Raw genomic sequence first — 13918 nt, 5'->3', positions numbered from 1 at the left:
GCGTGCAGTTTATAGGCAGATTGGGCATCAGCCAACGCCTGCTGAATCACTGGCCACGAATCAGCCAGTTGAGCAGCCCAATCAGAAGCAGAGCAGGGCTGCGCGGGGGGTTGAGGCAACTCAGGAATGGGAACAAAATCCTGTCCAAAAACAATATGGAAAGGGGTGTGCCCTGTGCTCTGATGGACGGCGTTGTTATAAGCCACCTCAGCAAAAGGTAGCAGATCAACCCAATTATCCTGCTGATAGTTGACAAATGCCCTCAAAAATTGTTCCAGGGTGGAATTAAGAACCTCCATAGATCCGTCAGTCTCTGGATGCGACGCAGTGGACAACGCCTGCTTGGTGCCCACGAGCTTCAAAAATGCCTTCCAAAATTGGGAAGTGAACTGTGTCCCGCGGTCCGTGACCAAGCGGGAGGGGCTACCGTGAATCCGGTAGATGTGGACTAGAAAAAAGGCAGGCCAATTGCTGAGCAGACGGAATAGAAGCACATGGAATGAAATGGGCTTGCTTGGAAAAGTAGTCCTTTACCACCCAAATCACAGTCTTTCTCTGACTAGGAGGCAAATCCACAATGAAGTCCATAGAAACCTCCTCCCAAGGACGGGAGGGGCTGGCCACCGGCTGCAGCAGCCTGTGCGGCTTACCCCCCTTCCGTTTTGACATGGCACAGACAGGACAAGAAGCAACATAACTTTTTACATCACGTCTCAATGTGGGCCACCAAAATTGGCGGCGTACCAGATGCAAGGTTTTGACAAACCCAAAATGACCAGCCACTTTATCATCATGAGACCTAATCAAAATTTCCCTTCACAAACTGTCGGACATAGAGGCGGTTTTGCTTCCAAGCTAAGCCTCTGTCAAATGTAACATTGTCTCTATTCACTTGCAACCAAGTATCAGATTTCACCTCTAGCAGAAACTGTTGTTGCAATTGCGAGGGAATTGGCGTCCTTCCCCCAGCCGGTGAAACTGAAGCTGGGGGCAGCTGCGCACGGGTTTGACTGCATGTGACAGCTTGCAAACCCAATTGGGGTTCTGTCCACAGTGTACCCACAACGTCAGGTGCCTGGACCGAATCCTGGGGCAGGCGGGAAAGCGCATCAGCCAGGAAGTTTTTCTTGCCCGGAATGAATTTCAACTTAAAGTCAAAGCGACTGAAAAATTGAGCCCAGCGGATCTGCTTAGGACTGAGCTTATGGGGCGTGCTGAGCGCTTCCAAATTTTTATGGTCAGTCCAAACCTCAAAAGGACATTTCGCCCCCTCTAATAGGTGGCGCCATGCCTCCAAAGCAGCCTTGACTGCAAAAGCTTCTTTCTCCCAAACATGCCACCGCCTTTCCGTCTCGGAAAATTTCCGGGACAGATACGCACATGGCTTCAGGCGGTTGTCAGCATCCGCTTGCAGCAAGAGCGCTCCAATTGAGAAATCGGAAGCATCCACTTGAACCACAAAGGGTTTAGTGGGATCAGGGTGTTGAAGAATGGGTTCAGCAGTGAACAGGCTTTTGAGTTTGTCGAAAGCCAACTGGCAGTCAGGTGTCCAATTGAGCAATGCCCCCAGGTTCTTTACCTTGTGTGTGTCCCCCAACCCCTTCATACGTAACAAGTCAGTGAGAGGCAACGCAATTTCAGCGAACCCCTGGATGAATTGGCGGTAATAGTTGGAAAACCCAAGAAAACTTTGGAGCTGCCTGCGGGTGCGCGGGCGCTCCCACCCCAAAATAGCTTGAATCTTCGCAGGATCCATCTCAATGCCCTTGTCAGAGATCCTGTACCCCAGGTAGTCAAGCTGAGTCTGATGAAATTCACACTTAGAAAGCTTAGCATAGAGCTCAGCCTTTCTCAGTTTGCTAAGCACCTGTTTCACCAAGCGCTCATGTTCCTCTTCCATTTCAGTATAAATCAAAACATCATCCAAATAGACCAGTACACCCTTGAACAAATGTTCATGTAACACTTCATTGATCAATTGCATGAACACCCCTGGTGCCCCTGCCAACCCAAAAGGCAAAACTTTATACTGAAAAGAACCCAGTGGACAATTGAAAGCAGTCTTCCATTCATCCCCCTCCCGTATGCGGATGCAGAAATAGGCTTCCTGCAAATCCAGCTTAGAGAAGATTTTCCCCTTAGCCAGATGTGCTAACATGTCTTTTATTAATGGCAGAGGATATTTGTTTAATATCGAGACCGCATTTAATCCACGGTAATCTGTACAAAGTCTCAATGTCCCATCCTTCTTCGCTCGAAACAAGACGGGGGAGCCCACTGGCGAATTTGCTGGTTCAATAAAACCCCTGGCCAAGTTTTTGTCCACAAACTCCCTCAACGCCGCCAGTTCCTTTTGAGTCATGGCATAAATTTTTGGTTTGGGCAGTTGAGCGTTGGGGACCAACTCTATCGCACAGTCAGTTTTTCGATGGGGTGGGAGTTGGTCCGCTTCTTTCTCACCAAACGCATCCACGAAGCCTTGGTATTGCTCCGGCAAGCCCTCCAGTGGTGTGACAGCGAAATGCGGGGTTGCTGCCACCGCCCTCCCCACTGCAGCCTCCGGAGCGTCGTCCTCCCCAGGGGCTTGATAGAAACCATCCCCAAAAGTCAAAGTCCTGTGCACCCAATTTATATAGGGGTTTTGTTGGACCAACCAAGGAATCCCCAGAATGACTAAGGGATGCCCCACAGGCGCCACCCCAAACGGCAGCCCCTCACGGTGGCTGCCCATTTGCAACGCCACCATGCCCGTGAAATGGGTGACCAGTTTCCCCCCCGCCGTAGAACCATCCAGCTGGGTGAAAATCATGGGACGTTGCAGTGGAAAGCTGGGTAACTCCAAAGCAGCCACCACGTCAGGGTGCATCAAGCAACGCGAACACCCCAAATCGATCAATGCCCAAACTTCAACGGTTCTTGTGCGGGAGCCTAACTTCACTTTCATGTTCAGTGTGGGATAGTTGGCACTCACCGAAACATGTTTGCGCCCATCCTCCACCACCTGCCCACAGGCGCTCCTTAGAGCAGGTGGCTGGCGTTTCCCGCCAGCTGGTGTAGATCGGGCTCCCCCTCGCCCCCAAAGTAAGGAACCTCCTCCACTTCAGTTTCAGCCATGGCTGCCTTCATTTTCCTGGGTAGGGAGGGAGATTTCCCCGTCAGCTTCCCCGAACGATCATCGGTCTTGCCCTTTGGGCATGCCGCCGCTCGGTGACCTTCCTTTCCACATCGGAGGCACTGCCCTTTCGCATAGTGGCGCTCCCTCTCCTCCTCCCAGGCACGTTGACCGGACTTTCCAGTAGGCACAGCAGGGCAGGAACCCTTGCTGAGCCCGGAATATCTCATCACCTTCCTGTGAGCGAAGGTTTCATGGGCATGCTCAGCCTTCCCTGCCAACTGTATCCATTCATACAGGGTATCTGGGTCATCCCTACTGAGCGACCACCTCAGGACCTCCGTGTTCAGTCCGTCCTTAAAAAGTTCTATTAAGGTAGATTGGGACCAATCCTCAACCTTCCCAGCCAGAGCCTTAAATTTCAGAGCATAGTCTGCTACCGATCGTGGCCCCTGGCTAAGCTCCCTCAGTGCCCGTTTTGCCCTTTCTTTAGCTAACGGGTCTTCAAAGTGTAGCTTCAACGCCCACAGGAATTCTTTGAACTCCTCCAGCTCAAGGGCATCCAATTGACATAACTGCACATACCAATCGGCAGCCCGCCCCTTGAGCTTAGTGGCAATGGCATTAATCTTGGCTCTTTCTGAACGAAAATACGGTTCCCATTCATCCATATACTCCTTGCATTGGTAAGGAAGAACGATAGCTTAGTTGGATCTCCATCAAATTTAACTGTAAAATCCTTAACCCCCACTCCGGGTGGTCCCTTTGCCACAGCTGGGCGGTCGGACTTTCTTTTAGCTCCCAGGGATCTCCGCTCTCGAGGAGGGGACCTTGAAATTCTCACCCTCGGCACCCATGCCTCCTCTCTGCGCCGGGTCCTACTCCTTTCCTCCGAAGAAGGTGGGGGCGAAGAAGGAGACGAATGCCTATTACTAGACTCCTCTCTCCTCCTCTCCCGGGGACCCCAGTCCATTGACATTTTCTGAAACATAAATTCTAGTGATTCCAATTTGGCCTCCACCAGTCTTATACGGTCAGGAGTTTGGGAATCCTCCTTTCCCTCCTGTCTCACCACAGTTGGGGAACTCAGGTACCGCTGTTTCCAAGACGTTTTGGACGTCCCTGGTAGGGGTCCCTGTGTTTCATCCCAGGTGACCAGTTCGCCTGGCGACTCGCCGGTTGGTTCAGGGGCTCTTTTACCTCCAACCTCCTCTTCTCCCAGGCTGGAGCTCGACACCTCCCGAATTTCTGAGAGCTCCAGAGTAGGGACCCTCTCTGTTCTTATCACTGTGGAGTTGGGTTCCCCCTCACTCGATTCCTCACTTTCCGTGGTTTGGGGATTCGGTTTGCTCATTGCTAGCACTTCTCCCTCACAAAATAAATCTGGAAAGGGGCTAACGGAAAATTTTTTGAGATTCTCAGCTTTATGTAAGGATTGCCTACCCTAATAGACTCAGACTCACAAGCAGGAACTTAATGATATCTGATTTATTAAAGAATAGTATGCAGATACAGAGAAAGCTGAGAATGAGCAAAAGCGCGCCAAATACAAACTAAAAACCCTCGGCTCAAACTTAATCCCTCCCCTTACCCTGCCGTTGCAAACTCCCCCCCCCCCCCCCCCAGGTGCTGGTAACCGTTTCTGCTGATGTCCTGGGAAAGGAACCTTGAACACATGAGATAACCCAAACACATTCCAATCCAGCTGCTAACATATAACAATCCCACGAGATGGAATCCTCCTCCCCTCCCAGACGAAACACGCATCAGCCAAATGACATGCGAAACGTTACGATGCAATGGTAACATTGGAACGGTGAACATGACAGTTACATTCCTTGCTGGCTTTCCCAGAAAGTCAACGGGGAAGCGGGCAGGGAAGATTGCAAGTTGCTAGGATAAGTCTCCCTCACCCATGCACCCTCCTGCAGCTCTGCGCTCATGTCGGCCACTTGCACACTCTCCCCCACCTGCATTGTACCCTGCATCCCCTCCCCCACCTACGCCATGCCTCTTGTGTACCCCCTCATGCACCCTCCCCAACCCATGCAGTGCCTCTTGCGCACCCCCTCACTCTGAGCCTCTTGTGCACCCTCCCTGACCCACCCCCGCATACCCCCTTGCTTCCACCCCCATCCAGCAGCAGCTACTTAGCTGCCTGCGGGCCTCGGACTTGCAACTTCCTGCCAGCTTCCCCACTGACTTTGTTTTGGGAAGCCGGCAGGAAGTTGCCTTGCCTAATGACCATGTGATTCAGTTAATGCTGGCAACCAGGACTGCAGATATTGCCATTGCTAAGCGATGTGGTCATGCTTTACAGCTGCATGGCTTAGCGATGGAAATTCCAGTCCCAATTGCCCTCATAAGTTGAGGACTACCTGTACTTAAGGTTAACACATGGTTTGGAGATAAAAGGTAGATTCCATGCTGTCATTATGTCTCCCTTCTCTTCCTTTGAAGAGATGAAAAGTTTCCTACTGCAGTTTTTTAAAAGATTTTTTATCCCGCCTTTATTATTTTTATAAATAACTCAAGGTGGGGAACATACCTAACACTCCTTCCTCCTCCTGTTTTCCCCACAACAACAACCCTGTGAGGTGAGTTGGGCTGAGAAAGAATGACTGGCCCAAGGCCGCCCAGCTGGCTTTCATGGCTAAGGCAGGACTAGAAGGCTCACAGGCTCCTGGTTTCTAGCCCAGTGCCTTAACCACTAGACCAAACTGGCTATTTCTTATTGCAGTTACTCCTTTGATAGGAGCTGCTATTTAAATCAAGCCATGATCAGAACCTTCTTACCTTTCACATATGAAGGAGACAGGAAAGGAAGAAGGAAGAATGTGGGCCCCAGGATTGCTTCCTGCAAATTTCTGATCTATAGTTTTGAAACTGGTTTGAAGGCAGCCTGGATGCTGGAGCTGCAGGCAAGTGGTTGGCTTGCTCCTTTCAGTCTGTCTGGACTCTCTGAAATCTTAGTACTCACATTATATTCTGGGTGGCTTTTTTCCTGCGCTTCTTGACAGTGGAAAACATAGAAGCTATGTATGTAAATTGATCTTCTGGGGTAGACTTTCATGGCCAGTATCTATTGGGCAGTGTTGAGTTTCAGGGTTTAGTGCTCCCTGCTTAGTTTCCTGTGGTCTGCATAGCAGACCACCTTGCTTCTGAAGATGCCAGCCACAGTTGCAGGCAAAATGTCGGGAAATCTGTTGTCTAGACCATGGCTTCCATATCTGATCAATTCTAGTAATGCAACTTTATTGTCAAGATTTATGATACATTTGGAATAATGTTACTAATGGAAAACTGTCATTAGGGAGCAATTTTAAATTAGTGCTTGAGTGAACTTTTTGCTACTTTCTCAATTTCATGTAATGCTAATGCACTCTTTGCAGGATGAACAATTTTACTATCCTGCGCTACCTTGATATTCCTGAAGATCCTACTTTCATGCCAGTGGTGGCTGCAGAAGGAAAAGAGGACAATTTAGAATCAAAAAATGTCTCAGCAATTCTCCAAAGTTTGATGGAAGCAAGGCAAGTGGGTGATATGAAGGGGTAGGAAAGATAGTTGCAAACATCTGAAAGCAGCAGCTGCTGGGAAACTGTAATTGTGGGAGTGCAATTTATCCTCACACTATAAGGAATACTGAGAATTCATAAAGGGAGATCTGTAGTTTCCTGTTGCATCCACTACATTATTGTTTTAAAATTATGTGGAACTCTGGAATTCCTGACCGAAGTCAGACATGGTGAACAAGCTGTACATTTTGAGTTCTGAACTGGAACTGGAGATATTTTTCCATTGCTCTTCTCAGTGATTGTCATTTTTCCGTTAGGAAAAAGAAAATGACCAAGGAAATGGTAGGAAAAATGAAATTGAGCAGTATGGGAGGGGCTTCTGCCTCTCTTCACAGTAGAAGGTGGCAGTTGAAAACCTGAATGGAGCCATATCCAGCTAAACTGGATGAGTAATAGTGAAAGACAGCCAGCCTCAGACAGTTGCTGCTAAAAGGAGATGAGAAAAGGGATGGTGATGTGGCCTTTGTGCTTCTCAGTTAACATGTTACTCCTTTCAGATTATCCATGAATTTTTGTTCCTTTTTTTTTACATCACAGTTCATGTTTTGCAAGCTCTGCTTTCAGATTTAAAGGGATTCAGGATTACTTGAATTGCTACAGGTAAGGGAATTCAATAATTTTTTAAACATACATATATTTGTTCTTGAGGTTATTCTTTCTCTTCATGATTGACAAAACAGCAGCTTAGGCGCCAACTTTCTTCCTGCTTTTCACTCCATTCCAGAACAAAATAATGGAGGAATATAAACATTCATTCTGTTTTCCATAGATAGTGGTACCTTCTAGCATGAGCAGGTGTGAATGTTTCTGTTGTGGATTAGCACTGTTTTCCTTTATCTTTGTTCACCTGCACATTCTCATAACTGAATAATCATTCCCAGTTTCTCCATGCTTCACATGTTTCAGGCAAACTATGTTCCTTGTTTTTAAATTCACTTTTTAACTTTACAATACCACCCCTAGGGGTGAGGAGTGACTTAGTGATTCATATAAGGGCTAGTCAATTGTTATTATGCATAGTCACATCAGTTGCAACTAGAACATGTTTTTTTTGAGTCTGATACAAGAGCATGTATCTGATCAAATTTAATTTAATTCTCAACATTTCTTAGCCGCTCAATTCCCAAATAACTCTGAGCGACTGACTGACATGGTTCACTCATCCTAAGCCATGACTAATCTTTGAGTAAACAGTGATTTACAGCCATAATGTGAATTGTTTAGCTTTACTTAACATATTATATGAATGAAAACACAGCTAGTGATTCTTTTTCTCTCTTCAAATTACAGGAACCATTCTGCTTCGTTATAGCACAAATGATACAGTATTCTTGATTCACTATAAGCATTCTTTTTTAAGAACTTAATATTGGGGACTTGCAACTGAAACCTTAGTGTTTAGGGCTACTTGTGACTTCAGCATGACAACAGGGTAGAGTGGAAATGTAACAACTTCCACTTTGACTTTCACTAGATCTGGGGAGGTAACACCACGGCAAGTTGCCAAGAACATTATTGCTGCTCTGAAAGATGTTGGGAAAGCAGGTCTTAACCTCCAGGCGATTGTTCAGTGGAATGAGGAGGAGATAATCAAGGTGTGTTCAGTGACAGAAGTATTACTTGTTTCTTGAAAAGGTATCTCTTAAATGGTATGGTTTCAGGGTTTGGAGAGAGAGTCTCCTCTCTCGTGCTGAAGCTCTCTGATTTGGATTTCAGGATGGGATGTTTGGTGGTCTCCTTGCTCAAAGAACTGTTTCTATAGAATATTTACAAGGCGTGGTTTATTTTACAAATCTCTCCCTACTCAGATGGCTGAGGAATCCACAGCTCGCTACAGAAGCAAGCAGCCCCTCTCACTCTTGGATGGAATCCCAGTGTGCTTAAAAGAAGAAATTAAAGTGGTACACACATTTTACTTTTTTGTGTTCAGTGCTGTTAAAGAAGGAAAACAAATTCCACATTGGGGACATAGGGAAGAAATATTAAGAAAGTATAACAGCACCTTAGTACTGTCAATGTTTTTGTACCTTTATACTAATATCAATACTATGATATCTCTATCATGGTATTGATATTAGTATAAAGGTACTCTATTTTAGTATAAAATACGATGCAAGAACATTTGAAATACCATGTATTGTTCTTGCTACATCTCAAGATGTTGAAGAACTAGAAAAGGGGCAGAAAAAGGAATCCAAAATGATCAATAGAGTAATGTAAGTCCCCTATGAAGAAATGTTACAATATTCACTTTAAGGCAGATAAGGAAGAATGTGATAGATATATATGAAATGATGCTGTTTTATAATAGTGGAACTCGGGTTCATCCAGTGAAGCTGAATAGAGGGAGACTGAGATAAAAAGTACTTCATACAGCAGCACATACTTAAATCACTGGTTCACAATCATTTTGGCTTAATGGCTATACTTCAAAAAGTGGATAAAGAAATGAGAGGGGCTAGGAAAAAAAACCCCTAAATTTAATTTTATTAAATTTAATTAAATGCAGTTAATAGGGATATGCTTCATGTATATAATAATTTTGTTTCTGCCATATTAAAAATTAATGATAGCAAATTTGTAGGGGCTGTCTGCCCTACATGAGGCTCTGAGGCTTCAGGTTGTACACAACAGAGGCAAATTGTGAAATTTGCTACCATAAGATGTAGTGACAATCATCAACTTAAAGAGATTTAAAAAGCTATAGGAAGAATTCATGGAGGATAAACTATCAATGGCTGCTGGTTATCATGATTATACATGGTTATACATTAGAGGCTGTGTGTCAGAGCAGTTTATTTATTTATTTATTTATTGTTTGATTTCTATAGCCGCCCATCTCAGCAAGTGACTCTGGGTGGTATACAATCATAAAAACATAAAACAATTAAAAACAATTACAAGAATACAGAATAAATATATATGGTTGCCAAGTAAAATTATTGCATTGATGTCAATACAGCCAAGAAACAGGGCCCTTAACACACTCAGGGCCACAGGCCTGGGCACATAACCAGGTCTTCACGGTCTTACGAAAGGCCAACAGGGTTGGGGTCATTCTAATTTCTGAAGGGAGAATATTCCAGAGGGCAGGGCTATGGCAGAGAAGGCAGGTCTCCTAGTCCCCGCCAACTGACATTCCTTGGCAGATGTGACTGTAAGATGCCCCACCTGCTGGACTAAATTGGATGGGTAGAAGCAACTGGGAGAAGACAGTCCCTTAGGTAACCCAGTCCCAAGGAAAGAAGGGCCTTAAAAGTGACAACCAGCACCTTGAATTGCACCTGGAAACACACTGTCAGCCAGTGCAGCTCAGAACAAGTGTGTTGTGTAGTGGAATTTTCCCGAAGTAAGGAGTACAATACCCTGAGGAGAAGAACTATGTTTATTGCAATGATCATTGGGTGCCTGCTTTACAAGAAAGAGGGACTCCGAACAATGGAAAAACAAAGATTTGTATAGAAACTGTGGGATACAAGGCAGGAATTCCTAGGGATCTGATTGACTGGTCAGTTTAGATACAGGTCCTGGTCCCTGTATCTGGGGTGAGTTCTATTGTTAGACAAAGTGGGCCTTTCAGGAGGGCAGCAGAGCTGGGGAAGTCCATTGTGAAGGAGATGGAATGTTGAGGTCATCAGGTGATAAGAAGATGGAAGGTTGGAGTTTCTCTAGGTTGCAATGTCCTTGTAAGGGTTGCCCTTGGGCCATGCTGTGAGCTGGTAAGGAGGTTTCTATTCTTCAGTCTAGATGGGATTGCAGGGAGCTTTGTCTGAGGCAGAGAGGGTCAATTTGGGTCTGATGGGATTAGGCAAAGAGAGGAACTGGGTTTGACCCTGGTAATATCTAAAAGATTGGGGGGAAGGGGTGCAGTCTCCATTTTGTTTGTCAGGTTTTTTTTCCCACTGCAGCCGTTGCACTGCTTACTATCTTCCAGGGTATTGTGGGAAACAGGATGCGATAATGCCCATTTTCTTATGAAATTGTGTTTTGTGTGGTTTATTGCCATTGGATTCCCTTGAGACAGGAAAAAAGGATCGATTGAACTGTATTTATAAAGAACCCTACCACAAAATACTTTCTCGTATCTTTATGAGGTGCCCTATCACCATCGAAGTGGAACAATATACTTGGGCACAAAGCCGGAGACGGAAGATGCCACTGTGACAAAGAAACTACGGGAGGCTGGTGCCATTATCATTGGCATCTCGAACATGCATGAATTGGGTATTGGGACCACTGGCTGTAATCCCAATAGGTAAAATGGTTTGCATTCTCTAAATGGATTTTCATTCAAACTGCTCTAGTGGAGTTTCTCTGTGTGGGCTAGAAATGACAGATAGAAAAATGATTAAGCTTTTTGGCATCTTGAATGCCAATACAGTTTAATGAAAGCTTGTTTTGGGTGGAGGGGGAGGGAAGGATGGACATCAAGAGAAAGAAAGATTTAAAAGTACCACTGAGTATTTACATTGTTTCCAGAAAAACAACCAGTATGGCTGCTCTGTGGATTTTGTTACTGTGCTGAATAAGCTTCCCTGAACAGTAGTTTTCTTCCTTCTTGGTAGCAATGGGACCATTTTGAACTGGGCTGTCTCAGATCGCAGTGGGAACCGGTGGGATTGGAGAAGCTTTTTTATATACCTACAGGCATGCAAAAGGGAGGAAAGTGGTTTCATACCAAAAGAATGGGATTATAGTGGTTTTGGAACAATCAGTGATAGTACAAACTAGGGTTGACCTCTTCCTCCTACCCTGATGGTTTGCCAGTGCTCTGCTTTCAGTTTTATGCACACGATCTTTTATTCCAACTCTCCTTTCTCCATTTATTCCTTCCCTTCCTCCCTTCTATCAGACCTGGCAGCAGACCCAATTTTACTTTTGCTTGTGGCAGACTGCAGTCTAATTTTTTCAGCATGGTAAGATACTGTGATTCTTCCCTCCCCATCCGCCTTTATTATGATGCCCTTCAAAATACCTCTTTATTTTATTTTCAGATATCATGGTACAGCTAGAAATCCATACAATCCCCAGAATTTTACTGGTGGTAGTTCTAGTGGATCAGCAGCAGCAGTGGCTGCAGGTAAGGCTAGTATTCCAGATGAAAAGTTTGAGAGTGGAGTTGAAAAAACAAGCCAAATTATAGCGAGATTTCAAAGCTTTTGTTGCGATTAGGGGTGTGGGGAAAATTATGGACAAGATAATTTTATTCAATGGAATTTTCTCATAATACCATTTCTTTTTAGGCCTCTGTCCATTGGCTGTTGGTACCGATGGAGGTGGTTCTGTGAGGATCCCAGCTTCTTTCTGTGGCATTGTGGGACTGAAAGGTAAATTCTGTGCTGAGGGAAATGTCAGGAACTACTAATTCTGAGGGCCATAATGAAAAGTAATATCCGTTTACTAGAATCACTTATGGAAAAGTGGGGGGCATAAAAATTGAAACAAAACAGGCAAGATAGCAGTTGCAATGTTGCAATGAAAGTACCATCCCTTTGTATGTGCATTGACACATCTACAAAATGGGTAGGGCTTTGATTGTGATGCTGTGGCCTCCATGTTGCCTGTTTTGACTGCCCTTTGGATGTTGCTGAACATACCACTGCAATACAGCCATCTTCCAAGTGCAGCTCCTATATTCATACTGAGGTCGTTTACTTGACTGACGCTTGAGCTAAGAAAAGGAGGCACTAAGCTGGATTGGTCACTCTTTCTCTTAGGCTGCTACTCAAAAAATCACTCAGTACTCTGCCTAAAATACTTCTGACATTCTACTTTAGCTTTGTGACCTTAACCATTCTGCCCTGTGTTGTCTGCAGGTACCTTTGGACGGATCAGTGGATTTGGTTGTCATAATCTCTCATATTCTACTGTTGCTCTTGGTAAGAAGGATGTCTCTAGCTGCATATAGATACTGTGTATCCTTGGGAGAAGGAGGAAAAGCTGCTTTCTGTGCCATTAATTTAATTTAAATGACTAACTCTTGGATCTTGTAGATAATTTGTATATTTAAAAATTAATATGTGATTTGTGCATGGAAAAATATAAGGAACAATGAGTTCATTTTTCAGTTGCTTATTATTCAACAATAATTCTCACTTACTCAGGGTCATATCCTCTTCTTTTTTATTTCTTTACCCCTGCCTTCATGAGGGAATGAAGAACAATTGGTTCTCCCTTTATAATGTCCCTATAGTATCTTTAGATCTCCTAGCTCTTGTCTTCTTTTTTCTGATTCCTAGAAGGATCACAAATAAGCAACTATTTCTCATATTCCAGTTGTCACATGGAAAGATGATAGGAAAACTCTTACAGTAGGTCCCCTGTATGTCTTTCCTCCAATATGCTTCATTTTTGCAAAATCATGACTTTTACATTGGCCGTTGGTCTTGATCCTCGATTGCTACCAAACCTCTTAATCCAATGCTTCCTTGTGCAGCTTAGCTGATTTATTTCTTGCTTGTCTGTGATACAGCACAAATCAGAAATATCCCCATAATTCCACTGGTACCCCCCCCCCGCTATGTGAGCAATGTGTTGCCTGCATAGCTAGCCTTTTCCAAAGCAAATATGAAGACAAAGTGTGCGCCTGCACAGTGACATCCCTCCACAGGATGAATATAAAAGCTAGTGGTTTCTTTCCTTCCAATCTCAAATTTTATGTTTGTATTCCATAACAATAATACAACCTTTTTATCATTATTTGATGAGGGGAATGGGGAGGAATGTGTAACCTTTGGAAACTGTCTTAGTGTTTGATAGCTGATACTGGAAAGAGGATTGAGAAGTAAGAGAACCCTTTCAAAAGAGCAGTTTGCTGCATTATTGGAACAGTAAATTCTGAAGATTGGAAACGATGCAAAACTGTGGTGGAAATTAGAGCTTAAAAATGGCTTAATTAAACCTTGTCTCACAGAAAAATCATCCTCCAGGAAGAGAGAGGTTTCTGAAGAGGTCCAGACCTTTAAATTGTTTTACTGGAGAAAAAAATGGACTTTGGGGTCTAGAGGAAAATGAAAGAAAAGGTTTGAGTGGTGGAGAAGCATGGCTTGGGAACTGCATCATGGGTATGGAGTGCAGATTTAAGATAATAAAGCATGAAGTGCCACTGTAACTTATTTGAACAGAAAGGCTCTTAATTTTTATTCACTTTCTGAGCAAAGGGAAAATTTATTATTGGAGGCTGCCATTGCACCAAATCAGAAAGATCCTCCACATAAGTTGCCTAATA

The 13918-nt window shown here is 44.5% G+C and overlaps 1 protein-coding gene across 1 annotated transcript in view; it reads left to right on the top strand.

Moving 5' to 3' along the window:
• The window catches only part of LOC134491068 (uncharacterized), a 50993-nt gene that overhangs the window by 7227 nt on the left and 29848 nt on the right, over positions 1–13918 (top strand). The window contains exons 4-11 of the mRNA XM_063294577.1: positions 6505–6645; positions 7228–7290; positions 8165–8285; positions 8499–8591; positions 10785–10945; positions 11685–11770; positions 11934–12017; positions 12507–12569. Of these exons, the coding sequence (XP_063150647.1) occupies positions 6505–6645; positions 7228–7290; positions 8165–8285; positions 8499–8591; positions 10785–10945; positions 11685–11770; positions 11934–12017; positions 12507–12569 (812 nt within the window). The remainder of the gene's footprint in view (positions 1–6504; positions 6646–7227; positions 7291–8164; positions 8286–8498; positions 8592–10784; positions 10946–11684; positions 11771–11933; positions 12018–12506; positions 12570–13918) is intronic.

Source organism: Candoia aspera, chromosome 2, assembly GCF_035149785.1.
Source record: "Candoia aspera isolate rCanAsp1 chromosome 2, rCanAsp1.hap2, whole genome shotgun sequence".
Taxonomy (NCBI): domain Eukaryota; kingdom Metazoa; phylum Chordata; class Lepidosauria; order Squamata; family Boidae; genus Candoia; species Candoia aspera.
This window is presented reverse-complemented; position numbering and strand designations above follow the sequence as displayed.